Below are 22,823 nucleotides of genomic sequence, written 5' to 3' on the forward strand. Positions count from 1 at the left end.
TTAAACCCTGGGGATTTGCATACCGGCCGGCTGTTGTGATGGGGAATCAACCTGACTCCTTTTCATTTGCAAGCTGTGATGCTTTTTGTTTCCGAACCCATTCTAGAGTATATTGCGTGCAAAATATATAAGGGTCGCGCCCCAGGTTCTGCCGTGCTTCATAACAGCGCATCAACACCTGTTCTGCCTCATCATATTTCTGCTCAATCGCCAGCACCACGCCCAAATGATCATTCCAATCCAAAAAGTCTGGGTCCGCCGTACCGCCGCTCGCCGCTCTGATATTTATCATCTGGCTCAAAACTTCGTTGGCCCTCTGCCACTTACCCTGGCCCTTGTAGGCAAGCACGATGTTCATCATGCTGCCGAGCGTACTAAGATGTGCGGGATCTATCTCCGAAAACTTCATCCCGACAGTGTCATATAGTATTGCTTCGGCCTCCCGAAATTTTCCTTGGCCGCCTAAGGCTACCCCAAGATTGTTCATGTAGTAGATGGTTGTGGGGTGCATGTAGCCCAGCTTCTTTTGAGCGCTGCGATACAAAGGAGTGATTATGGCTTCAGCTTCGGCAAAGCGGGATTGCATATTCATCTCTACGCCAGCGTCTTTGACAGTGGTATTTGCCAAATTTTCAGACATCACGTCGCATGTCCAAGGATACCAATTGAGCTGCTGAATGAAATGGTTCTTTATGAATTCTCCACGTGCTGGTTCCGTCGGAGGAGGAGTAGGGACAACATCAAAGGTGATGAACGTCGATTGTATTGGATGCACTAGAGTCATGTTGAATAGGGATATGTCGTACTTGTCATGCATAGTACATGACTGTGGATTTACAAATCGCCTGCCATTGCCTGTTTGGGGGGTTGGCGGATGCGGCCGCTCATGCGGCCGTGGTATTGAGCCTGACGAAATGGGCTTCATATCCTGCATTTGGCCCGGGGGAAGCACGTAAGGCTCTTCTGTAGGATGTTAGCTACAAAACAACTACCAAGTGGTGCGATTCAAAAGTCGAACCGCAAAAATGAAAGAATGTGTTGGCTTAGGGATGTTCATAATATAAATTCATGAGAACGGAGAAAGGCAGTGTATACGGAGAATTGAATGGCCTGTCTCATGAATGAAACCTACCAACTCTAGGTGTTTTCGCGGATTCATTCTTCTTGCCGAAAAGCTTGCCTAGAACCATCATACAGTTGTCTGTTGATAGGGTGGGTTGGACCTGGGTGGAATGGAAATCGACCCACGTTCTTCAAGAACAAATATCGATTCTCTGATTGGCGTGAAGGCTGGCAATGCGATCCTGGCTGTCATCGATATAACGGTTACTTCCTCCTCGAAAACGAGGCGTGCCTGTATATATATTCCCATCTCCGTTGCAGGATTGCAATGATACTGCCCCTCACTTGACCAAGGCATCCTCTCGTACTCTTTTTCAGTTAGAACCCTCGTATTCAAAACTTAGCTCGGGCGGTGATATTGGCGTTGCCATCAGTTCTCGACCCAATCAGTTCCTCTCCATGCACATGCACCAGCATCGTTGGCGGTCGATTGGCAAGGCACATTATGGCTTATTGATTCTCTTGGGCTCTCTTGGCTGATCAGAGAATAAAATCAGAGGGGATGGCAGGCAGGATGCTCCAACGAAACAGCGAAAACTAGTAGTGTCCGCAAAACCGCGTCCCTTCGAAATAAATAAGATTTAATAAGATTGAACAAAACTCGCGAAGCTTGAAAAAGTGTCCTGTCGTGGCTCCTCTTAGGAAGTGGAGAACACGCAAAACAAAATCCATACCATTATTTGCAGGCAGGCACCCGTTTCGTTGGCCAAGAAAACCCCTTGTGAAGCGCTGGGGAGAAGAAGAAAGTTGGGCCGAAAGAACAGGAGAAAGCGAAACCCTTATCCCATTTATTCTACAGGTTATAAACTCGCAACCATAAAGAACAAGTAGAAAGAAAAGATTGCATAAGGAAACCTAGCATACATTTTACAAAAGTAAACTAAATTGACAAATTCGAAGAGAATCTGAATCAAAAGTGGGAAAAAGGAAAAAGAAGAAAAAGCCAGGAAAGAGCAAGAGGGACAACCAAGAATGAGAAATAGTTATTCGGTTCTCAATACCCTCCGCCCCCGCTTCTTCGGTGCTTTCTTCTTCTTGCGGCCCCTATCGAACGCGGAGGCATTATTATGGTCTCGCCCGACGTTATCAAGGTCCTTGACCTTGAAGATTCTGATGATCCAGTTTTCGCTGGTGAAAGCTTCGTCAAGTGTAGTCAACTGTGGGTCTTGAGCCGGGAGACGCGCACCACGCACACGATCAACCGCTTCACCACCCGGGAAGAGCGCGTTGTAGTTGGAATACGACATTTTATACCTGGATAAAATTAATTATTAGTGGGATGAAATTGCCAAAAGGTGGAGGGGGAAAAAAGAGGAAAGGGAGAACGCCAGAAAGACAAGAGAAACATACATCAGACTGTTTCGCATGGCTGGGCTAGCCTCTCCATCGACACGATATTCACCTTTGGGGGTGAAGAAATTTCGTTCCTTGACCTCGTCTGGCCAAATGCCTTCGGCAATTCGAATCATCCATAGGAATTTGTTGATATCATCTCCAGAGTATCCCACCAATCCACCAAAGACAATTAACACGTAATCAACATCGTGTTGTCGGAGGATGGGGTAGCTGACTTCCTCACGCGAGCTCATTGCTTTGCCGACTGTTGCAATATGGGTGTTATTCCACGTATTGTTATCGACGAGGGTAGGGCGATTAGCCATTCCGCCAATTTGATAGCCATAATCCCACCACGACATGATCTTAGCATTTTCTGGAGTGTTTTGGCGTAACCAGTAGTAGGCTTCACGGAAGTCGTCAATGATGAGCTGATTCCCATCGGGCGTTCTACTTGCCAGAACAACAGAAGGGGACGAGTATGCGTTTGATGTCACCCAGGTACAATGAACCACAAACATGAGGAGGTAGATAACGATGGAGGTAGAAATTAACCCCTTTGAAAGTTTGGAATAAATCCCTACAACCTGTGTCCGCGTAGATCGAAGACCTCCCTTCGGTAAATTCTCGCTGTCATCCTGCTCCACTGGAGAGCTAAGGAGGTAGGTATCGAGGATACTCGACAAAGCTATTGCAGCGGCCACGCAGACAACGGGTGTGAGAGTAAGCATCAGTCGAACCATGACCCCGGCGAAGTAGCTCGCGAGAACTGCATAGATAACAATGAACACGTGTTCATCCCTTAGTTTGCTGAAGCACATATATACACCTGCTGGGAAGAGCCATATTAACATGTTAAGGTCGAAGAAGAATGAAGGCCAAGCGGTTGGCTGATGCTCTGAAACGGAAGCAATAATCGGTATATGGACTTTAGCGTAACCGGTATCCCATAGAGAATAGAACCGGCCACTCCAGGGAGCAATGACACCGGAAACGGTGAGAAGAACAAGGCCGAAGAAAGAGACGCCGAATATGAGCCATACGATGGTCGTAAGTAGAGTCTGGAATTGTTTCCCTGGTACCTGGGTGCGAATGAACTCGACAAATGCCACCACCTGTATGAGACCAAAAATCCCTACTAGGGATCAGCTTCTATCCTGGGGATTTGCCGCAAAAAAGAAATATAAAACTAGGAAAACCTACCTAACGCCGACATGTGATCACTGTTTCGAATAGGCAGGAACCCCACAAAGGGGATTTGCATGCTGGCCAAGGTCCCTAGCGCATACCATGTAGTGTAGCTGATATAAAGGCGGGAACTGTATCGGCCCATACAGATGAGAACGAATACGTGAAGCGGAATCAAATTGGTGATGAAGACATATCCGCCCCAGGCAGATACCATGTAACCGTAGAACAAGGCTGTCAGAACACCCCACATAATTGATCCATTTTTCACTGCCTTAATCCAAAGATAAAACGTAAAGACGAGAAGGAATATCGCAATAGCTTCATTGTCGTAACTACCAGCGACGGAGCGAGAGATGTAACCAGGCACAATTCCCATGAAGGCAGCAGCAAGAAGACCAGCCGACGGTGAAGGAGACATTTCGCGGGTAAGGAGATACATAGCTATGGCAGTCAAGCCAGAGAAGCCGGGAGCAAGCAGCACGCAGATGTTCCGGATATCGACTGGAATGGAAAGGAATCGGAAAATATGGTATATGACACCACTCGTTACCATCAAGCCCGGGTACAAAGTACCGCCAGTAACACGCCCAAGGGGGTGCCATGTCCCTAACCGCAAGAATATATTATTTTAGATTTTGCTCTTATGTGATATTGCCAAACGCACTGATAACTCTCGGATATAGCTTTTTAAGGAAAGGCTGCCTTACGGTCATCGAACCAGTCCCAGAAGCTGTAAAAGCCATGCTTCACAAGGTATTTGGTTGCTCTGAAATTGAACCAAGGGTCAACTGTAGTGTGGATGTTGTGTCAGTATGTGTTCTGATGGAATAGGTTGGATGGAATATTTCAGTCGGAGAGATAAAATTCGAAGTTGGAGAGGGAGCGAGAAGGCAGCCACGCAACGTACACTCATGTATTATACTCTCAAATCCTGAATTAAACACAATCGGTTAGTTTCAGTGCATACCACTTCCAATTCCACATATAACATGAATATACAAAAAGAGGGCGAGGGTATTGTTATCTTACTTATTACACTAAATAGTCGACTGGCAACAGCGGCAGCAGCGATGAGTCCTAGAATGGTAACACGGAGCAAACCTCGAGTGTTGCCTGAGTTAGCGCCCCTCAGGACTGGCTCAATTGCAGCGTTGGCCATGCTGGCCTAAACTGCAAAGAAACACAACAAGATGGCTGGAGCAATGGGTGGTCTGAGTTGTATGTAGTTGTCAAGCAGTCGGATGGAGCTTCGCGCCGCAAGGTGGTCTCTCCGGGCTTGGCATCGCGTTGCCGCCTGAGGCTTGAACCTAAGTTTGAGCTTTCCCCACCATGTAAACATGTTGAAGGTACTATTCTACAATTCCTGTCATGAAACTTCCATGTCTTCTATTCTCCTCATTGGTTAATTGCTCAGTACCCAGCCACTGCTTGCTTTCTCTCTTGGCTTTGCTGATGTGAATTTTGAGTGCTTAAATAGCAAGTAAATCTATATTTTCTTACCCGAATATGGTGTCCCTGGCAGATGTCGCACATCTGCTCGCAACTGCCCCGTCATCAGCAGTTCTTCTACAGAAGCTTATGGAGCTCGAAGGAGACGTCAGTTTAGCAGTTGGAGATGCCCATATGGCTAGCGACACTGAGTTCCTGAGCATATATTACTCGTCATACTTCTTTGCCCTTTTGCTTGAGGACCAAATGTCCGTTTCAGCACCTACTTCTATTTTGCTCTAGGCTAATTGTTCTTCTACAGTAATGAAGCACATATGCTAAGTCGCAGACTCCCCGCGAGTCTTGCGAAAGAAGATCTTACAATACAAAGCACCTTATCCCTCCTTCGAGCCGTTTGGAACAATAACTACGAGAAGATCTACCGTGTCATCAGAACAACACAATGGCCACAGAGCATCAAGCAACTAGCTCAACAATACCAACGTAAGTGTAAGAAAGCAAACCATCTCCCGTTTCATTTCGACAATTAACTGTTGCATACAGTCTTCTTCCAAAATAAGACGTTTCACAATATCAGTCATGCCTACGGATCAATCCGACCTTCAGCTGCTGCTCTCTATTTGGGTCTTAACTCGGTAGAGGAAGATACAATGAGTGATAACGCAGATGGGACAGGCTCAGAGTTGGTTGCCCTGCTCACTGGGAAAGGTTGGGAATGGAACGCGGAATCGAAGCTATTCGCTCCGAAAGTGGCAATGCCGGTGCCTGGGGTAACTGGTTCGGAAAGTGCGGCAATCAGAGAGTTGGTAGCACAATTAAGAAGTCATGGCGGTTGATGGATAACTGGCCTCTGAAAGGAGTCAACACGATTGCAACGAGAAACGCGAATCGAGAGTCGAGAGTTGGGACACTTGAAACGGGAAACCGAGGATGACTATTGAGCAATTCTCTTGCTTGTGAAAGGATTGAGTTGTTCTGCTAGGCCAAGTGAAGAAAATAGGATCTATCACATAGTCATCAGTGAGCCCATCGACGTCAGCCGGAAGTGAACCTGTCAGAATGTCGGTAGTATATCCTCCATCCCTCTTAATGGTAGCTACATATATTCATTCCCCATTAACCACTCTTGGATACACGGCGTTTTCTGTTCGAGGAAGACCAAAAACCGTGGATGCTCAAAATCTGGATAGAATTTAAGTCGCCATCTAGGATATGTACATGTACAAGATAAGAACAGAGTAAAAAAAAAAAAAAAAATCCGATGACTACCTTTTTATCGCTTTTTCTGCAAACAAAAGGAAACGGAGCTTAGTTATACGCTATAAGTAATACAAAATAGATATTCCCCAAACACACAGCTTGTTCGGATATATATGGCGCTCGCTCATGTCCTTTTTACTCGGAAGTTTTTCTAAGGAGTTTGAGCTGCTCCCTTTGTGCTGTTGAGTGCTGCGGAACATGGATCTTCATCGAGTTATTTCGTCGACAATGCCTCCCTCACAAGTCCTCCACCTCCGCGTTCGAGTTATTTTGGTGTGTTATTTCGCCATTTCGGCAAATTTCATATTTATGAACGCTTCAAGGTCGAATCTTTTATCTTCCGGGTCGGTTATGACTAATCGTAGATAGTCGTTAGCTATAGTTCACAAAACTCTAGGTATATAACAAACACAAGAGGAAAAGCATGTATCAATAGTCAATATAGCCATCCCATCCGGAACTTGGACTTAAGAAAATCATGTAATGTACCTCCACTACTCGTCGTTTTAACTTCTGCTGGCGCATTCTTCTTTGCGTATTCTGCCCGCGCTTGCTCAATCAATGATTCCTTGCGGCTGTATTCGCGATCTATCTGCGCTTGCTTGGCTTGTGAAGTGAGGGACGATTGGTGGAAGAGGCCGTATACAATGCCTGCGCCAAGGGCGGAGTAACGTAGTACCTAAGAAGGAATCGTTTTTGATCAGCACGATGTTCGAACATATCTCGATTCGCAGATTAGGGCGAGAGTGGACGGGAAAAGTGAAGATTTTCCTCATAAAAAAGCTGGACATACGTTGACACCTTGCGAAGTAGCCATGGCAATTGTTCTGTATGGGTTCCAGCTAGAGAAGGAGAAATGTGAAGGGAGGGACTGCAGATGTGATAAGCGTCAACTCTGACGTTACGGGAGGGCTTGCGGGCTGTCAATGGTTTTCTGTTAACGTTGTTGATAGCGAGAGACCCGGCCTTGGAGGAAGCTCGGGAATTTTGCTGGGTAGGTTTATAAGGCCAGGGCTGCTTACTAAGTGAAGCGCGGCTCCTTGTCCAACCCTCGACATCAAACAAGGAGGAACTGACAGTAAATAAATATATAAACACCATCCATCAGCCTCGTCAATACTACATGTACAGCACCAGCCTCAGGGCACGGATATATGACAATGCAGCAAAGGAAGGATGAGATTCTGGCCAAGAAGGCCAAGCTTGCTGAGCTGAGGCGACAACGCGAATTGCGACAAAGGGAATTTTCGCAAACCAGGCAGAGCATCGGAGAAGGAGGATCGGAGGTGAACAAGCTCCTAAACTTCCCAACTCCTCGGATTTGCTCTGTGCTGACCCGTAATACATTTGGCAGATCCTAGCTCCGACTCCCGGCCGTGCAGATAGCAGAGCTGAGCTCGATAGTTTAATCTCTCGGCTGGTCGATCGGCCTTCATCTGCTGCCTTAAAAGAAGGTGTAGAATCTCCCAAGGGTCGAGGGAGTAGACCCAATTCTGTCCTCAGCGCCAGTCAACTGAGCGGGGAAATTCTCGAATCAGTGACGCCTCCAACTAGACCTGTGTCTCTCTCAATTGCAACACAAACCACTCCTTTTCCCGCTGCCGAACCCCCCACTGCTGCAGCGGTCCCGCCACCTAAACCGGAGGTCGTCACCTACAGCAAAGGTGTCCAAACAGACTCATGGACAGAACCCAGAAGCCAGTCCATTGACGGCAATTCTGGCTCAGAAGATGATAGCTCTCCCACAACTTCACGTGCAAATAAACGGCTGAGCCGGAGACAGCAGCGTGAACGTGATGAGGAGATTAGGGGGAGGTTACGAAAGGAGGTTGAAGAGGAGATACGGTCTGCAAAGGAAATGGCAGGTGGGGGAACTACACAACAATCGACAGATATAAGATACCCATTACGGACGCTTACGAATGACGAGCTCAATGCGGTCACCTCGTCAAATGATTTCTTGGACTTCGTAGAGAAATCCAGCAGAGTTATTGAAAGAGCCTTGGATGAGCAATACGACGTCCTTACAGACTATGCGTTAGGTGGTGTTAGTGCAAACGGTGGCGGTGAGAATGATGAATATGGCAATGATAAGAAACGAAGAGGTATAGAGGAGCTTGTTCAGTTCTATGATGAACGATGGAGCAAGAAGCGAATGATCAGTGATATCAACTTTTCTCCAAAGGTGAGACCTGTACATGATATATATGTAGAAGGAGACATATGGACTAAAATCGTTTCGTTGTATAGTTCCCAGAATTGGTACTCGCCTCTTACACAAATAACGTCACCGCACCCCATGATCCCAATGGAATAGTACAAGTGTGGAATCTCCATCTCCATTCAAGACCAGAATACGTCTTTCACTCAATGTCCGACATTCTCACGGCGAAATTCTCCCCATTCCACCCAAACCTGATCGTAGGCGGCTCCTACTCCGGCCAAGTCCTATTATGGGATACCAGATCATCGCGTGCAGGGGGTGGAGCCCCCGTCCAGAAAACCCCCCTAACCGGTTCCGGTCACACCCACCCGGTTTACAACATCTCCATCGTCGGTACTCAAAATGCTCATAACATCATCACCGCCTCTACCGACGGCGTTGTCTGCGGCTGGACTGTCGACATGCTCTCTCAACCTCAAGAATACCTTGAGCTCACTACACCACCGCCATCCAAAACAGAAGATCTCGCACCCACAACTATGACATTCCCCCAATCCGACCCAACCTTCTTCCTCGTTGGCACCGAAGAGGGCGCCATATACCCATGCCACCGCTACGACCGCGCGGGCGCCAAAGCAGGTACCGATCATCGACTCTCTTATCGCGGTCACGCCGCCCCCGTCATGTCCACTGTCTTCCACCCAGCCCGTGGTGCTATCGACCTAGGCGACCTGATGCTTAGCTCTAGCCTAGACTGGAGCGTGAAACTCTGGCGTGTACGACCGCCCGCCGTCACCTCTACTTCACACACATCCGCCACCACACCCGCACAAGTGGTTTCGCCTGTTCTGGATCTGAACCGCGAAGACGTCGTGTACGATGCGCGCTGGTCCCCGCATCGACCTGGCGTATTTGCCCTTGTCGACGGTGCTGGGTCTGTCGAGGTGTGGGACCTGTGCACGGACACGGAGGTATACGCGGCGCGTGCGACGCCGACAAAGGCGCGCAATGCGGTTATTGAGCAGAGTTTGAATAAGGTTGCGTGGGAGGAGAGAGATGGACGACGTCTGGCGACGGGTGGGCTCGATGGCGTGGTAACGGTGTTTGAGGTTGGGAAGGACTTGAGTGGGGGCCCTGATGAGGTGCCTGCTGAAGAGTGGTCGGCTATGAAGAAGCTTGTGGCGAAGTTAGAGCAGGGGAGGGATTAAGTACTTTTTCGATACCCCTTCTCTCCGTTCCCTTTCCTATGTTTTTTCTTACCTTTCTTTCTTTCTTTCTCTTTTGTCTTCTACTTACATTAATGATGAAAACACGGGAGGATTGCTAGTGGATATCTCTGTTAAGTGACTTTATGATATGTTCAGTCCAGTTCTCTGTCTGGTTTGTTCTGGCGCTTCCTCATCTTCTCTACTTTTCCTCTGTTTTCTCTTTCTGGACCGATTTTATGTTACATTTTCAACATGTTGCCTCTTAGGTCATGCTCTTACAGCGTTCCTTCTCCCCCTCCTTTTTCATTTTAAAGGATCACCTTGCATTATCCTTCAGAAAGCTGTCACAAATACGCCATAGATACCCATAATTTTCTAAACAATTTCTCTTCCTTTGCTCCTTTATATAGGATGACCAGTTCTAAATTCTATTTTTCTGCAGAATTGGATCAAAATCTGGGAAACCATCACACCGTAACACCTCATGCGCTCAATATATATATATACACGTTCAGTACATATGTCAATGCATAGAACCATAGACATGCACTATGGAAAATATTTTTGAAAAAATGAAAAGAGGATATACAATGAATATATAAGGTTAAGGAAATGATGGCAACATCTGTCTAGGCACAAATTCCGAGTTTTGAATAGATGGATGCACCTTCATAATATAGCCATAAGAAGAAGGGGGCGGGGGCGAATGAAAAATGACAATGAAATGTCAATATGTGTAGTGGAACCCATCCTGCGAAAAGAAAAGCATCATTAGCATGGATTTTTAAATAGCGGAACGGATCATACGTACCATTCCCTCAATTATTTTCCCGCTTGCCCTTTGCTGTCGGTTCATGACATGGAAGTACACAGAGAACATGATGACTATCATAAGGATAAGAATGTGCGAACTAACCGTGGTTTTCGGCAGGTGTGTTATTTAGTCCAAGTTAGCTCAAAGTGGCGCGCCCCCTTCCCATCCCCCCTCCCCGAAAAAACCGAGGGAGACATTTTCCCCTATCCTATCCATAAATCCGCACCCGTCGTACCAACACAATGGGATATAATGGTAACTCGCAATATCTTTCATAGTTTTCTAAAATGAAATAATGAATGAATAAACGAATGAAAACTCACCCAATAGAAACCCAAACCGCCGTCTCATATGTCGGCGCCTCACTGGATTTCACAATAAAGCTTCCCGCAATGCCTCCCAGGCCATTACAAGCCGTCACAGAAGCCGCTACGGTAGCCCGCTTCCATTGCCCAACAATATTGTTCGCTTGGTAAGCGTTCAGGGCTGCCCAGTTGGAAACGTACGCACCTGTGGCGAGGAATATGCCGATATAGCGGACCGTGACTTGCTGCGAGGCTGGCAGGCCAAGCATTAGGAAGCCTGCAATTAGGCTGAGGGAGTTGAAGACGATGAGGGGACCGCGGAGGCGTAGTTTATCCCCAAGTAGAGAGGTGAGGAGGACGGGAATTATGGCATAATAGTAGGGCTGGTATTGTCGTTAGCTTGATGTTGCTATAGCACTATGTGAGGTCGGGAAACGACTAACAGGTGCAGATAATAATATCGACTTATCCGTATCAAAGCCCATGCCTCCTTGAAGGATTATTGGCAGGAAGTACGACAGCGAAGTCGCGACCAGGTTCAACAGAAAAAAGAGACAGCTGAATCCGTACAATTTAAAGTCGAGAAAATGGACCAGGATCTTGGATATAGAAAACGGCTCGGGAATTGCATCCTTCCTATCATTGTGGATCCTCCTCGTCGCTATATCTGATTCCGTCTTGGTAAAGAAACGGAAGCTATGATGTGCATTTTCTGGAAAATCGATCATCCACCAATATGTGATAATGCCAAAGAAGATTGTAATCAGTCCGTTCACCAAGAACATCCACCGCCAACCCTCGAGTCCAGATCTGTCGCCAAGGAGATTCAAGCCATAATTCATAATGTTCCCAGAAGCCAGGAGTGAAACCTCCCCAGCCTGGAGGAAAGCAAAACGAAGCTGTTGCTCTTCGCGCGTATACCAGGTGCTGATCAAATATGTCAGTCCAGGGTACATTCCGGATACGGACATGCCTAAGAAAAACCGGACAACAATCATTTGCCTCCAGTTTTCTACGAAAGTTGTGCACAAGGTAATCACCCCGAAGCAGATAGTGATCAGAGAGAACCATCGCCGGGGCCCGACTAAACGCACTGCAACCGTTGATGGAAGCTGAAAGATAACACTGGCGATGGTGAAGATGAAGATCGCCGCGGAATATCTGTTTCCCTCCAGTGATAGATCGGTCATCATGCTAGTCACGGAGGCTGAGGAAATGATGCCGGAATCTAGGAGATTCAAACTGCACAGGATTCCAGCAATAGTGCACAGGCGGATATCTACCTTCAAGCGCAGTTTTCGCTCCAATTCATCTGTGCCCTCTCTGTTTATCATTTCGCCGCCAGCCGTGACGGCGGCAATATTGTCTCCCCCACATCCCCCCTCCCCTGGCCTTTCTGTCAACGTAGCCCCACCGGAGCTGGGCGACTGCAAACCCATCCACAAATAAAAAGCGAATGGTGCGTTTTGGGGGTAGCTAAAGAGTTGGGTGTGAGAATCGCTGTGTTATTATAGAAGGTAACTTTTTAGCAGGTGTCTGGTCGAACCGGCCAAGGTTCCGAGTGGAAAGGCCGAGGTCCGTAAAATCAATCCCGAGTCGCCATTCCTGAGAGCGTCCACGGTTATTGTTAGCCAAGATATGTACCGTTGATAGAGCCATAAATCAACCTTCCGGGGAATATACCAGCAGCTGAGCTGGGAGAAACTGATCTGCATAATGGGTCAAATTATGCTGATGGCATAGCCTGAAGATTGTCTCTGGTCCATATCGGCTGGGGCTCGTAGAGTATAGATGAGAATACGGCTGTAGGCCGATTGACTCTGGGTCAAGTTTCGAGCTCCAGAAGTACCTTCCAGGAAGCATTTGCAGTTGGTATTGGTTTTTTGTCAACCTTGTATGGCTTCAATTTGAGCGCGCTGCGGGCGAATTCCGCCACCGCCATTAGTCAGCCGAACCTCATCTCGTGAACATGAACAACACTCTGGGTAGGGTCCGAGGTTAATCGCGAAACCCACCAAGAGCACACTGCAGCTTTGCCAACGGCTTCCAAAACTCTTCCAGCCACGCGCGCTTACTCGCATTCCCAGGCGGCTGCAGGCATTTAGCCATCCAGTGCCGTCTTAGACCCGCTCTGTTCTACGTCCTTCTCGGGCAAATGGAGCCTAAAACACGCCCGGTGCTTCGCCTCCCCTCCATGGCTCCAAGCGGGATCCCCGACAATATCTTAATAAAAAGGAGAAGTGAAGACCAAGAATAGAATGCGGCCCGTGTTCGCATTCTTCTGCTTACTTCTTCGTCGAGGTGCTTGAATCCTTATTAATTCTGTTACTCTTTGACCTCTCGGTTTCGAATTCCCCCTCCCACCGACGCCACCTTGTGACCCCTCCCCCTTCTTGGCCTAGCTGGTTTCTTGAGAAACCACTGACTGAAAACATATTTGGTGAAAGCCTTGAATCCGCGTATATTGTTTAGTTGGTTGTTGTCCTCCTCGGAATCTTCCTCAACCAAAAAAACACGAAGTCCGGAAATAATGGTTGAATACATTCCACCCCCTGATCCTCGAACCCTCATTCCTCCTCTCCTCGCCTGCATTGCTACTGCGTTTAGCTCTCCCAAGCCTCCTCCCGCGCTGCTGCCATTGATTTCTCCAATCCTTCGCCAGCGCGTACAGATCCTCAGCTCTGTTTCACAGTCGCCGTCGGATTCATGGCTACGATTATTATGTTGGGATGCTGGGAAAGCGGAACGGTTGCAGAACATCGTTGAGGGTGCTACGTTTGAGCCACATCCCGTTTCTGGGGAAATTGAGATACCCGATGACGTCCCGATTACGTATAAGCGGTTAGACACGGAAACTCTTCGATCGCACCTTCCCATCCCCGACTTTAATCTTTCGGCGCTGTATGTCTGGTGCCCTGTAGATCTAGAAGGCAGCGGACCAGGTTGGAGGGTTGCAGAGGTATTGCCAGGAGATGCTCTGCAGGAGGAAGCAGGCAGCTGGTCGGGATCTATTGGAGAAGCTGATGAATATCGGCAAGTGAAACTTCTACGGGACGCATTACAAGAAGCAGAGGATAATGAATCTCATAAGGTGGCCTCGAAAATTTCCCAAGGTCATGTGGTGGAACCGGAGAATGAAAAGGAAGATGAGGATGATGATGACGGTTACTGGGCGCAATATGACAATACCCCAGGCAAGACACCGTTAAAACGATCTCCCGCACCAATCCAGTCTCAATACAATGGCCTTGGTCCAGGTCCATACCCAACTTCCTCGGATTCTTACTTCGCCAGATACAACAGAGTGCAACCGGCGTTAGATAACGATGACCCGGCCGTTGACCGAAGTGAGCTAGGACAGTCGACATTGAACGGTGATACCATTGCTTCTATCCTCCAACAGCAGTCAGAGGTGGTGCTGTCAGAAGCCCCAACTGGTGCCGCACTGTACGATGACGGCAAAGAGGACTATGACTCTCTCGCGAGGTCCCGCGTTCTTTTGAGCCACCCGAGGCCTTCTTCAGCATCTTCCTCTGGCGGCTCGGAAACAGTCAGCAAACTAGAAAAGACGGCGGAAAGCCAGTCTCTTTCTGAGATGGGAGTGAAGCAACACATCTCCTCGAACATAAAGAGTCTCTTTAGGTTGGCGAGGGCGACCGGGCTGTCCAGAGCGGAGTTTGAATCGATCGTTAGGAGGGAATTGGACTGCCTCGCTTTGACAGATGTGGATAACTATGATGAGTGAACGGGGCGTTCATTTTAGGAAGTTTTCGTATCTTGCGCGTCTTTCATTGCGGATAGCGTTCTGTACGCATTCATATCATATCATATACCATCTGCGGAGTTCAAATGTAAATACGTCACTAGTTGGATATTTTGTCTTGATTGTGCGTGTTTTGGAGCTGACTGTAACTTAGCAGCATGTATAACTATATGTTTAGCGAGATAGAAACTCAAATCAATACCCATCAATAGCAATTATACGTCGCAAATATACTCAATATTCTATGCTGTAACTAAACCATAGCTTTGATAGTTAATGGACAACTTCTTTTGTCATTATTGTAGGCTCCAGACTCGGCTGCACCTCCAAACCAGGCTCCTTTGAGTTAGAACCCAAACCAACCATGCTAGTTATACAACCTTTGGCTACCTTCATGAAGTCAAACTTGAGCCAATCCTCCTTTTTCATCCAAGCAGCTCTTCCACCCAAACCAGCATTCTTTTGCTTTTCATGTCTTCTCGACGCTCATTTACCATGCCAATTAATTAATTCCTTTTATCCTGTAGGCTGGCACGTCCCCCTCTGTCTTGCCTTGCTCTCCTTTCTATATATGCCAGGAATCTTTGATGCTAACGTGTCTTCTTGTGATTCCAGCATACTTATCCTTTGACACCCTTCTTCTGTGGATAAGCCATGTCCTCTCCACCCCCAAACCTCCGACAGCGAGGGGGGAAAAAAAATGTCGCCGCTAAAGAGCCACAAACAATTTCCCCCTCACTCAAATTGAGCCCACATAAGAAGGCTGTTGCAAAACCCGCCGGACAGTGGGATTATAAGGCCGCTTTGGTGATCTTGACGCTGTTAGCGTTCGCAACACGTTTTGCCAGTATAAGCTACCCTGACGAAGTTGTGTTTGATGAGGTCCATTTCGGGAAGGTCAGTTGGTGTTTTCAATTACACTTCCATGTGTGGCAGACAACGCAGAAAAATGCCGCTGTAAGCTCAATTGGGTAGAAATGAGACCAAATAGCTGATATATCTTGTTTTGAAACTAAATAAGTTTGCTTCGCATTACCTTCGACGCACCTATTTCTTCGATGTTCACCCCCCGTTTGGCAAGCTTCTCCTTGCTCTTATGGGTTGGCTTGTGGGATTCGACGGCCACTTTCTTTTCGAGAATATTGGAGATTCATACATCGAAAACAGAGTCCCGTATGTTGCCCTCCGGGCCATGCCCGCGATCCAAGGCGCCTTGACGATCCCTGTCATCTTCCTAATTATGTGGGAGTCTGGCTACTCCCTCCCAGCCTGTATCCTCTCTGCGGGACTTGCCCTGTTCGACAATGCGCACGTTGCTGAAGATAGACTGATCCTTCTCGACGCAACCCTGGTGCTCACCATGGCACTGAGCATCCTCTGTTACGTTCGGTTTTACAAATTCAGACACGAGCCATTTAGCCGCAAGTGGTGGAAATGGCTGCTTTTGACTGGTGTCTCGCTGAGTTGTGTTATTTCAACTAAATACGTGGGCACGTTTACGTTTGTCACTGTTGGTGCCGCCGTTGCCATCGATTTGTGGGATCTTCTTGATGTGAATCGCCCTGGAGGCGTTATTCCCCTAACTCAATTCGCCAAGCATTTCGCTGCTCGAGCTCTCGCCTTGATCGTCGTGCCATTTTTCTTTTATCTGTTCTGGTTCCAGGTTCACTTTGCTATTCTCAACAAGTCAGGTCCAGGCGACGCCTTTATGTCCCCAGAATTTCAGCAGACTCTCAGTGATAATCCGATGAACGTGAATTCGTTTGGGATCCATTATTACGATCATATAACTATACGACACAAGGATACCAAGACATATCTACACAGCCATCCAGATCGCTACCCGTTACGTTATGACGACGGTCGTGTCTCCAGCCAGGGCCAGCAAGTTACTGGCTACCCTTACAACGACACCAACAACCACTGGGAGATACTTCCGGTCACTCCATTCGACGATAACGATCGCCTTGGGCACGTTGTTAAAAATGGTGACATTATCCAACTTCACCATGTGGGGACAGATACTATTCTGCTAACGCACGACGTGGCCTCCCCGTATTATCCCACAAACCAGGAGTTCACCACCGTTTCCCATGAGCTGGCAAATGGCGAGCGCCACAACGATACCCTCTTTGAGATCAAGATCGAGAAAGGAGGATCAGAGCAAGAGTTCAATACCATGTCTAGTCATTTCAAGCTTATCCATGTGCCCACTAAGGTTGCCATGTGGACCCATACCAAGCCCTTACCTGAGTGGGGATTTAAGCAAGCTGAAATCAACGGGAATAAAAATGCGCAACAGTCCAGTAACATCTGGTTTGCGGAGGATATCCCGTCTCTAGACCCGGACAGTGAGCGGCTGAAAAAAGAGCCCCGCCCGATCAAACAACTTCCTTTCCTTGTCAAGTACTTAGAACTACAACGGGCAATGTTCGTTCACAACAATGCCCTAACCAGCAGCCATCCGTACGCCAGTGAACCATTCGAATGGCCCTTCCTCCTTCGTGGAGTAAGTTTCTGGACTAAGAATTCCGAGCGAGAGCAGATCTATTTCCTCGGAAACCCGATCGGCTGGTGGCTTTCAAGCGGTCTTCTCGCCGTTTTTGCCGGCATTGTCGGTGCCGATCAGCTCTCCATGCGTAGAGGGATTGACGCCCTGGAAGAAAGTAAGATATATATTAGACACCACCTCACATCCAACCAACCACTACCACAATTTTCTCTTTTTGGTTGTGTGAATTAGTTTGCTAACCACAATTTTTTTTTAAAAAATTTGATTTCAGTCTGGGGCCCCGGCACCCGCGCGCGCCTCTACAGGAGCACTGGTTTCTTCTTCCTCTGTTGGGCCGCCCACTTCCTGCCTTTCTTCCTCATGGGCCGCCAGCGTTTCCTCCACCATTACTTACCAGCCCACATCGCCTCCACCCTCGTCGCTGGCGCCGTAATCGAATTCGTCTTTAACATCGATCCAATAGTCCCGAATGACAACAACGGCGATCTGACAGCGGCTGAAACTGCCGCCACGGATCGAAAGTACCGGATCCCCAAGGGACGGTTGGGTCGGCAGAGTCTGCTGGCTCTGTGGGCAGCTGTCGGCGTGATTTTGAGCGCGACGATGTATGGGTTCTATTTCTTTGCGCCACTTACATATGGACGGCCTGGGTTAGATGTTGCAGGCGTGCTGGCGAGGCGGTGGTTGTCGTACGATTTGCACTTTGCGAAATAAAAAGGTGGAAAAATACTTGTGTCTGTATTTTCCAGCCACGCAAGGTGGCTCGCTAGAAGCATATATAATATCTGGGCCTTGGGTTTTATTGGTGGGATCCCAGCTGCTATCTGCTACCCAAGCTTAACCACCTATTGCAAATATGGAGGGTGCATCTCAAATTTCCTTTCCTTTCTTCTTCGCACTTTTGCGTTATGTCGTGCAAGTTTGTCGAGCGCCTGATATGGCTGAAGGTTCAATGGCGGATGTTGTATGCGGTGAAATTTCTTGTTTATTTTTAAGGTTTAATAAAAACATGTACGATCATAAGCGGAACGGCTTTTTCCTGATTTCCTTCTGCTTTTTGCCTTTTCTAGTTCTGTATCATTTTCGTTGATTCCTCGCAGCTCGGTTTCCTTCATGAAACTGTTCTACCTCTTATTTTTTGTTTTTATAAGATCTAGGAACCTTAAGCAGGAAGAGAACCATTCAAGCACATAGTATATCAAGAACAGATAAATGACGATTTCATGTTGGCTGTCGAAGTTGTTGTGTTAGTGGCAGCTGAGGCATGTATGTGCGGTGTGCTGGTCCGCAGTAGCCAAGATAATATCACACTGAGGAGGACACAATGAACCTAGAACTTGACGAAAGTTCCGCTGCCAAGCCTATGACGACATGGGTTGGAAGCTGCTGACAAAAGGAAAAAGGTCAGCATTGTGCGGAATACTTGCATGTACCATTCTCCAACAATTGGCTTAGGAAGAAGCAACAAAGTATATTACGGTACATTCTCTGGGAAACTGCGGTCGGAAAGACTCTTCTGGCAACATTTTAGAAGATCGCAGAAACTTTGTGTCAAAAAGCTATATAACCCACCAGGGCGGGCCCATGAAGCTCCTCTTCTCCATTCTAACTTGCCTCACAGCAGTTGTCCTATTTTACTCCTTCGACGATATCAAAAGTCTAGTTTCCATTCAAGTTAATTTTCATTTCCTCCCCTTTTTGAAACGGAACACTACTTCCACGTCGAAAACCACTCCAGAGAACATATCGTTTACACCTCCTCTCGTCCTACCCCCGCTAACAGACATGTCCATACCTCGCACTATCCGCCAAGCTTTCATCGCCACTGAGCAAGCAGAGGGTGCAGGTGCCCGCGTCCGCAGATCAATCGGTACCCATAAACTGCGGAACTTCAGCCCATTCCTGCTACTCGACCACTTTACAATCGGCAGCGGCGCCGGATTCCCAGACCATCCACATCGAGGGCAGGAGACTATCACCTACCTTCTGTCCGGAGGCGTAGATCATGAAGACTTTGCCGGACACAAGGGCACAATCGGTCCCGGCGATCTCCAGTTCATGACTGCCGGCAGGGGTATAATGCACGCGGAAATGCCCCATGAGAATCCGGACGGCAGTCCGAACGTTGGCATGCAGCTGTGGGTTGATTTACCCGAGAAGTTGAAGATGTGTGAACCTCGATACCGTGATCTGCGTGCGACAGAGATTCCGGTGGCGAATGTCGATGAGGGCAAGGTTTCCGTTAAGGTGATATCTGGGCAATCGCACGGTGTCGATTCCGTGCGTGACTTGGCCTACACCCCCGTCTGGATATTCGACATCACGATACGCCCGGGAGGGAAGATTTCGCAAATGCTCCCGCAAGGGTGGAATTCATTTGCATACACGCTGAGCGGCACTACGAGCTTTGGCGCAGGTGGCGAATCGAACCTCACTCCGACATCTTCCCTAGCAAACCCTTCACCTGCTAAAGCTGTGGGCCCCTTCTATAACATTGTATTCGACCAGGCTGGTGATTTTGTGCAGGCTTCGAATGCAGAGGATTCGAAAGAGGACTCGCGGTTTATGCTTGTTGCTGGCCAGCCCCTCGATCAGAAAGTTGTGCAGTATGGTCCGTTTGTGCTGAATAGCAATGAGCAGGTGCAGCAGGCCATGATGGATTATCAGACCAATTCCAATGGTTTTGAAAGGGCGAAGGGATGGCGGAGTGAAATTGGGAAAAGAATGGGGTAGGCGTGTTAGTATTGATTTTTATTGATCACCTCTGTATGAGCACAAAAGCTTGTTGTTTGTGCTGGAATTTGTATATTTAGCGATACCTCCATCAATATTTTATTGAGTTTGAATTAAATCTCCGAATAAATTTATTTAAAATATTACCTTTTTCCCCTCATGTGAGAAATAATATGGAACAATGTTCGAATAAATACATCCAAGTGCAGAATGCCAAGACTTTCGGCGTCGTTTCAGAGATGACACGAAAGCTTCTATCTAACTTTGGGCCACTACTCTCGACTATCTGCGTTTGACACTCCAACCTGCCCACAAATCTATCACTAAGAGTTTCGGCCCAGGCCAGACATATTCGACTGTGCTCAGCAGTGGATTGACCCCGCCAGGGAAACCAGTCGGCTATACCATGTTCATGGGCCACTGTAAACAACAGCCAACATACCAAGCTAGCAACTTTCCTAGGGGGCGTTATGACTACCCGTAGGTCGTGAACTCAAGGGATGACCCTGATATACTGCTACTCTAGTGACTGGCTGTCGTTTCGAGATAGTACTGATTATCTCAGCGATTTTTCGGATTAGAACCAACGTGTTCGCTGTCTTAGGAACTAGATTCTGAGCAAAAATCCTCGCGCAGTCGGAAAGTGGGGAAGAAAGAAAGAAGAGAAACGCGACCATGTTGCGCCATTCCATATTTTCACTCTCAAGTTTACTGGCATATGCCACCTTAAGCTTGGGACGCATGAAGACTTTCAATGTTCATGATGACGTATTGGCGTTCCCGCAGGTGAGAATTATATTTATGCTATTATTCAAGAAGAAACGAAAATGGATATACTGGCTAACTTACATGAACCGCGTTCTTAATCTAGTTTGAAGTTCATTTCCCTCCCGAATATATCCTCGCTTCAGATGTGCACGAGGCATTAGCACACCAACGATCATCCTCAAAACAAAGTTCTGCGACCTCCTTGTTATCACCTCCGTCGTCACCTCCCCTCGATTCCATAGTGCACCTAGAGAGATCGCGGCAACAGGCTCCATTGCAAGATGAGAAAGAAGAAGCTGAAAAAGAGGAGCACACTCCTCCCGATGACGGGGTGGAGAGATATGAAGAAATGATTCTCGAAGGTGCCCGATACCTTTGCTCTGTGCCCAAAGTGGCAGCGAAAAATGAAATAGAAGATGCGGCTACAACCCCGGCTGAGCAAGAGAAAGAACTTGCGCGAGCTGCTGATCGCGGATTGGAATTACTTAGTGATATGAAAGGGAGATGTATGTACTACGTTGCGGGATGGTGGTCTTATTCCTTCTGTTATATGGACCAGATCAGGCAGTTTCATGCTCTGGCGCCGGGGAATGGGGTCCCGGCTTACCCGCCTGTTGAAGACCCTGCCGCGCAATCTTATGTCTTAGGAAGATTTCGTGGTGAGAAGCAGGGCAATAAGAATGGAAAGGGCAGTAGAAATAGCCAGTCGTCGTCTGGCGGTGATCGAACATCCTCTACAACGGAGGTGGCAGAGCTACAGGCCAATGGTGACTCCCGTTACCTTGTGCAACGTCTGGAGGACGGAACCTTATGCGACATAACAGGCAAGAATCGAAAGATTGAAGTCCAGTTTCACTGCCACCCGCAATCGACGGATCGCATTGGGTGGATCAAGGAGGTGTCGACATGCACCTACCTGATGATCATTTATACCCCACGATTGTGTAACGATGTTGCGTTCCAACCTCCAAGGGAGGATGATCCAAACCCCATCGTATGCCGGGAGATTATTGAACCGGATGCTGTTCCGGAATTCGAGGAGACAAAGGCTCTCCATAAGAAAGCACAAGATATCTTGAATCTGGGTAAGACTGACGGGGAGGATTTCGCGGTCATTGGGGGTATCGAAGTTGGTGCGATGAAGCTTGTTGGAGGGAGCGGGAAGCGGATTGAGAAAGGTAAGGTAGCATCGGCTGGAGAGGAGAGAATTGAGGTTGTCGCCAGGCGCCTGGCTGGGGAAATACATAAAATGTCGAAGGAAGAGTTGGAGAAATTCAACCTTGACGCGGGTAAGATTGAGGAGGTGAAGAAGCATCTAGAGAACATTGCGGGTGGGAAAGATTGGAAATTGGAAATTGTTGAATCGAATGGGAGATCCACACTTCGTGGTATTCTCGTTACTGAGGTTGACGAAGATGAAGATGAGGAGACAGTGGGAGATTATGGCAGAGATAGCAACAACCAAGACGGCAGGAAAGAAGAGAGGGGTAATGAGTATGAGGAGACGGGCAGCGACGAGACTTACAAGGAGGAACTATGACCATCGCTTTCTTGGATCGCATCTATATCCAGCCATGTCACGTGGTGATTTGTATTTTCAAGGCTATATATTTGGAACCCCAGCCTCAATATGGAGGACACTATATATGGAGTAGAGATATGCCTTGGACTGCTTTCAGCGCCCTTCTCCTTTTCCGTAAATGCAAATTCATTCACTTCAATGCCACGAGGATCATTCAATTCAAATTTCTTCGTGGGACAGACCGTATCTCGTTCCATCTTAGCTCTAACTAGCCTGCGGGAACACAGATGACAAATTATCGTACCGTATTGTAAACACTCCCGGGTCCAGCCAAGAACCGGATAAACTCCAGACCAAGGCCTTCTGTATGGCCCCTGTACCGTAACTTACACCGGCCACTCCTCCACATCCCTCGATTCCTCAACTTCAACCATCACTCCAACGTATCGACCTTTAAGATTTCCTGTGAACTCTGTCTGACCGCAGCACAACCGAAGGGAGCATCTCGAACTAGCCGGTCGCGAAGCCTCCAGTTGCCTCTTCATCTTTTCCCGGAGCACCTCCGTCTTCTCACCAGCCCCTCAAATATTCAGCTGCTTTCCCCAGGCCCGAAGCTACTGCGCTTACGCAATAGCAGCGGTTTACATCCTCTTCCACCTGCATGTTTACCAAGCTTG

The 22,823-nt window shown here is 47.9% G+C and overlaps 10 protein-coding genes across 10 annotated transcripts; 6 read left to right on the top strand and 4 right to left on the bottom strand.

The window, feature by feature from the left end:
• Window positions 1-46: 46 nt before the first annotated feature.
• HCBG_01800 (uncharacterized protein) lies at window positions 47-1,190 on the bottom strand (the record flags this gene model as incomplete). The annotated part of the gene is made up of 2 exons (XM_045428849.1): window positions 47-963; window positions 1,133-1,190. 2 exons carry the CDS (start codon window positions 1,188-1,190, stop codon window positions 47-49), a joined length of 975 nt encoding a protein of 324 aa, XP_045290635.1.
• Window positions 1,191-2,105: 915 nt separating this feature from the next.
• On the bottom strand, window positions 2,106-4,807 carry HCBG_01801 (oligosaccharyl transferase stt3 subunit; the record flags this gene model as incomplete). Its single annotated transcript, XM_045428850.1, has 6 exons — window positions 2,106-2,376; window positions 2,473-3,592; window positions 3,661-4,254; window positions 4,356-4,436; window positions 4,556-4,579; window positions 4,678-4,807. 6 exons carry the CDS (start codon window positions 4,805-4,807, stop codon window positions 2,106-2,108), a joined length of 2,220 nt encoding a protein of 739 aa, XP_045290636.1.
• Window positions 4,808-5,154: 347 nt separating this feature from the next.
• Window positions 5,155-5,933, top strand: HCBG_01802 (uncharacterized protein; the record flags this gene model as incomplete). The annotated part of the gene is made up of 3 exons (XM_045428851.1): window positions 5,155-5,345; window positions 5,399-5,580; window positions 5,641-5,933. The coding sequence occupies 3 exons, from the start codon at window positions 5,155-5,157 to the stop codon at window positions 5,931-5,933; spliced, it is 666 nt and encodes a 221-aa protein (XP_045290637.1).
• Window positions 5,934-6,280: 347 nt separating this feature from the next.
• On the bottom strand, window positions 6,281-7,316 carry HCBG_01803 (uncharacterized protein; the record flags this gene model as incomplete). Its single annotated transcript, XM_045428852.1, has 3 exons — window positions 6,281-6,712; window positions 6,847-7,036; window positions 7,151-7,316. 3 exons carry the CDS (start codon window positions 7,172-7,174, stop codon window positions 6,636-6,638), a joined length of 291 nt encoding a protein of 96 aa, XP_045290638.1.
• Window positions 7,317-7,471: 155 nt separating this feature from the next.
• HCBG_01804 (cytoplasmic dynein intermediate chain) lies at window positions 7,472-9,908 on the top strand (the record flags this gene model as incomplete). Its single annotated transcript, XM_045428853.1, has 3 exons — window positions 7,472-7,643; window positions 7,712-8,542; window positions 8,608-9,908. The coding sequence occupies 3 exons, from the start codon at window positions 7,518-7,520 to the stop codon at window positions 9,727-9,729; spliced, it is 2,079 nt and encodes a 692-aa protein (XP_045290639.1).
• Window positions 9,909-10,862: 954 nt separating this feature from the next.
• Window positions 10,863-12,507, bottom strand: HCBG_01805 (uncharacterized protein; the record flags this gene model as incomplete). The annotated part of the gene is made up of 3 exons (XM_045428854.1): window positions 10,863-11,231; window positions 11,292-12,324; window positions 12,371-12,507. 3 exons carry the CDS (start codon window positions 12,505-12,507, stop codon window positions 10,863-10,865), a joined length of 1,539 nt encoding a protein of 512 aa, XP_045290640.1.
• Window positions 12,508-13,378: 871 nt separating this feature from the next.
• HCBG_01806 (uncharacterized protein) lies at window positions 13,379-14,697 on the top strand (the record flags this gene model as incomplete). The annotated part of the gene is made up of 1 exon (XM_045428855.1): window positions 13,379-14,697. One exon carries the CDS (start codon window positions 13,379-13,381, stop codon window positions 14,591-14,593), a length of 1,215 nt encoding a protein of 404 aa, XP_045290641.1.
• A 415-nt stretch (window positions 14,698-15,112) lies between these two features.
• HCBG_01807 (mannosyltransferase) lies at window positions 15,113-18,256 on the top strand (the record flags this gene model as incomplete). Its single annotated transcript, XM_045428856.1, has 4 exons — window positions 15,113-15,134; window positions 15,227-15,508; window positions 15,633-17,277; window positions 17,395-18,256. 3 exons carry the CDS (start codon window positions 15,266-15,268, stop codon window positions 17,835-17,837), a joined length of 2,331 nt encoding a protein of 776 aa, XP_045290642.1.
• A 487-nt stretch (window positions 18,257-18,743) lies between these two features.
• HCBG_01808 (pirin) lies at window positions 18,744-19,974 on the top strand (the record flags this gene model as incomplete). The annotated part of the gene is made up of 1 exon (XM_045428857.1): window positions 18,744-19,974. One exon carries the CDS (start codon window positions 18,909-18,911, stop codon window positions 19,854-19,856), a length of 948 nt encoding a protein of 315 aa, XP_045290643.1.
• A 187-nt stretch (window positions 19,975-20,161) lies between these two features.
• Window positions 20,162-22,305, top strand: HCBG_01809 (uncharacterized protein; the record flags this gene model as incomplete). The annotated part of the gene is made up of 2 exons (XM_045428858.1): window positions 20,162-20,642; window positions 20,728-22,305. 2 exons carry the CDS (start codon window positions 20,532-20,534, stop codon window positions 22,162-22,164), a joined length of 1,548 nt encoding a protein of 515 aa, XP_045290644.1.
• Between the last annotated feature and the right edge of the window lie 518 nt (window positions 22,306-22,823).

This window comes from Histoplasma capsulatum, assembly GCF_000150115.1.
Source record: "Histoplasma capsulatum G186AR genomic scaffold supercont2.2, whole genome shotgun sequence".
Classification (NCBI taxonomy): domain Eukaryota; kingdom Fungi; phylum Ascomycota; class Eurotiomycetes; order Onygenales; family Ajellomycetaceae; genus Histoplasma; species Histoplasma capsulatum.